This window comes from Xiphophorus hellerii, chromosome 12 (genome assembly GCF_003331165.1).
Source record: "Xiphophorus hellerii strain 12219 chromosome 12, Xiphophorus_hellerii-4.1, whole genome shotgun sequence".
Taxonomy (NCBI): domain Eukaryota; kingdom Metazoa; phylum Chordata; class Actinopteri; order Cyprinodontiformes; family Poeciliidae; genus Xiphophorus; species Xiphophorus hellerii.
In genome coordinates this window covers 19,128,062-19,131,763 of record NC_045683.1, presented here as the reverse complement: position 1 = coordinate 19,131,763, position 3,702 = coordinate 19,128,062, and the positions used below count along the sequence as shown (strand labels likewise).

General features: G+C 36.3%; 1 protein-coding gene across 1 annotated transcript; it reads right to left on the bottom strand.

Annotated features, from left to right (window-relative positions):
• Positions 1-1,174: 1,174 nt before the first annotated feature.
• On the bottom strand, positions 1,175-3,344 carry cox7c (cytochrome c oxidase subunit 7C). The gene is made up of 3 exons (XM_032579548.1): positions 3,169-3,344; positions 1,671-1,818; positions 1,175-1,273 (listed from the first exon to the last, which is right to left on the bottom strand). The coding sequence occupies exons 1-2, from the start codon at positions 3,241-3,243 to the stop codon at positions 1,702-1,704; spliced, it is 192 nt and encodes a 63-aa protein (XP_032435439.1). The 5' UTR covers positions 3,244-3,344; the 3' UTR covers positions 1,175-1,273; positions 1,671-1,701.
• Between the last annotated feature and the right edge of the window lie 358 nt (positions 3,345-3,702).

Genomic DNA, 3,702 nt, shown 5'->3' with positions numbered 1-3,702 from the left:
CAGTCTCCACCCTCAGTATGATTTGGAAAGCTGAGCCATCCTCTGATTTGTATTTGATCAAATCTAAAGTCATCACAGCCACTTACCAAGAAATTTCAGAGCACTCCCTGCTTCACTTTGCTGAAAGGCTCTATAAGGATAACATTTTCTGGGGGGACTTGGCACCTACTTACACTGCAAAAAGTATCAATACCAGGTTTAACGACCATGGCATCAGTCTGCTCGAGTTGGCCAGACACCTGATCCTAAAACCCAAAAATCTAGTTTCATCAAGCAGAGGAGCAGATTCATCAAAGGTTACTAATAAAGCAACCCAGGCTTCTTCCAACATCTTGGCAGTCATGGACCATTCCCTTCATACAACACACATCACTAATGCAGTAATTCATACAAACTTATTGAGGGCATGTACCCAGGGCCAGCCCTAGCCACATTAGTGAGATTTTGTGGGACATCACTGAATGCAAAACATTTTACATCAGTTTCATTTTTTAAATTGCTAATATAATTTGTCAACATAGTATTTGTATTTAAGCTGTTCAAGTTAAGATGCATCTGTAAAAGTTTTATTTTTTTAGCTTATCACCACACACCATACAAAACAAAGCAAGAAATTGCTTTCAAAGTCTAAAATAAAACTAACCTTGGCTGATTGCTAAAAACTGACTTTAGGTATTATTTCCCTGCACCAACACCAACTCAGCGGGCACAAACACCCAGTTTTAATACTTTGCCCTTGGATAATTATAACTAGAAGAACAGGGTTAATTGAACTGAAAAAGGTTATCCAAGCTTAGCTGTGGAGCGAAAAAATAATACCTGTCAGAGTCCTCAGACCTTCACACAAATTTCAGGTGAGCCACCTCATCCTCTTTTAAAACGATTACTCTAAGAGTGATGTTTAGACGTTGCACTTTAATAAATCATCTGCAAGGTATCTGGAGCATTGCTATTTTCTACATATAAGCCCACATTACAGTTAACACTGTACGGCATTTTCCCTCAATTAGTATATATTTTTCTGGACCTGATTCACAAAAGATTTTACTATTAAGATAATATGTATGGTTACTAATAGCACAGTAGTTAAGGGACTTAGGTCCACTTAACAATAAATTAAACCTTTTCAAAGTAATGACATATACATGTCTTATAAGAGAGAAATAAAGACACATTCATATTTAAGGTAACTTTATTTACAAACAAAAATAGGTGAATCCCATTCTTCTGCACAGATTGAACGCAGATGGATAAATGTGTTCCAGCTGACAACCTGCGGGAAAAACGGGACACAAAGTGATAAGATGACTTGCATACATCTTGATGTCAGAAAAGCAATTTCTTAGTAAACACCAGAGCAGATAAATGTGACAACACCTCAAAACAGATTCCACCTGATACACGCTGACGTTTATAATAAACTGTCACATTAATTTGCCCAAGTGGGAGCTGATCTGCACAATACCGCTGCCACTTGACATCTGTTACTATTGCATTCAAGCATATGGTAATATATTTAAGAAATGCCATGCAGTGAAAGGCTAAAGAGGTGCAGGGAAAAGCCTGACTGCCAGTGCCCACTTTACCAAGCAATATTGCAGCAAATGCCACATCATCCTGACATTTTAATAAAAGCAGATATGCTGGATCAAAATGGCAGCCATAATTACCTCGGAGGCAGAGCAACAACATTGGGCCATTTCACTTTTTCAGGAGCTGATGCCTGACAACGATGAAGGGGAACGTAAAGCCGCTGCCGAAGAACAGGACCATCATGCCCAGCAGACGCCACTTGTTTTCCACAGAGAAGGGTAGGTTCTGTGGGGAAAAAACCCAGACAAGTTGCAGTCTATGGTCAAAGTACTTATTTGTAAACTGTTCTTATGATATCTGGACACCACTTTTCTTTTTACACATTTTTCCATTTACAAGTTCTTACTACACTAAGGATTTAAGAGAAGTAAATTTATAATAAATATTTTCAATAAGCTGCTTTTAATCATTGAGAATAAACCTGTCTTTGTAAACATTAAAAACCATAAATGGTCACTATGATGTTGTTGTAATGTTATGCAAAGACTGGGTCTTTCTGTGATGCCTGCAATGCAGATAAGAATTTGAGAGAAGCCAAATTAGACAGACATGCTTTGAAGCGATGTTTGTATTGACTTCACTAAAAAAAATTTCAAAAGTAAAAAGGCAGAAGACATCTTCAATCATCACACTCTTGCAAGGATTAATAACGCTTTTGGCTTTTTAACCTACTAATGCCATTTGGATTTCAGTTGCCCTTTTCTTCTAATCAGAGTAATAATAGTTATTAGCTATTATTAATAACTGCAAACTATTTTCTCCTTATGCAATAAATGTACACTTCCTATACAGTCTGCTGTTCTTACTTTCTGTTATAAATCTACCATGGAGTGCATCTGCATGCCTCGACCTACCCGTCGCTGCGCAGCTAGTTAATCTGTATTTCCGTCACTGAGGGACAATAAAGATTTTCTATTATTCTCTGTCAATGTTAGCGCTCTATAGTTTACCTATATTTGCTACACCAAAACTGTCAAAAGTGGGCCACAAATAGGATTTCCAAACAAGGCACACATTTTTGTAGGAATTATGCTTTAAAAATATACATTTGGCAGAAAAAGAACAATTCGTGTCAATATTTTTTTCCGGGTTCGTGTCGGAATCTACGGCTTCGACCTTAACTGTTACAGCGGTTTACCGGAAGTAAAAAGAAGAAAAAGAAGTCAGATGAAAATTCAATCAATTTTGGAAATTTATCAACGTATGTGCCTTTAATTACACCCACTTTTCAAATGAAATATTATAACAAAGCATGTATCATAAATTAAGAAGGCGGTGTTAGAAGTAGTTTGCTAGCTGTTAGCTTGACATTGTTAGCCCTGTGTTGTATATACCTAGAATATCAGTATTAAATGTATAAAGACCACATTAGGTATATATTTGAAATTAAATAATGTTTAATGTGAACAAGTTGTATCAAAAACTATTTATGTTATCTTTAATAGCGTTGTCATATACTTGCTAATTAGACATGACCTCTATGTTAGCACTAGCTAAGCTAACGCCAGGCTTCGGACACCGACAGGGCCAAGTCTCATTTGAAACAACGCTGTTTCTCTTAGGAGATCAACTAACCTTCCCTGGTCCTTCAGCATAGTGTGAAGAACGAACAGCAGATGTAGCGAATCGCCTCACAGCTTGTCCCAGCATAATTGTTGTTTGGCTTACTCCGTGTCTCAGTACACTGCTTCTGTTGCTGCTAATCGCGACCGTTTTGCGTCTGTCTTAACGCAAAGGACTTTGGGAAATGAACGGAAGGTGATGCTGTGGGAAATGTAGTTTGAATACGTCCACGATGCCCGCTAGGTGGTTTGGTTTTGTCTTTCTACAAAAAGGTGGAAAAATAATGGACTGTGTTAGAAAAGATGAGTTTATTTACATTTATTTATATGTTCAAACGATTTAAATCACTGAGCCATGAATATTTGTTTTTTTAAACATTTTCACAGACATTAAGTTATAAAAAACCCACTAATAATAATAATAATAATAATAATAATTTATTACATTATAATAATGTAATAAATTACATTATCATGCATGTCAACAATTTCTATGTATTGTATAAAAATCTACAGAGCAACGATTAAATAAAAAAATGTTTATTTC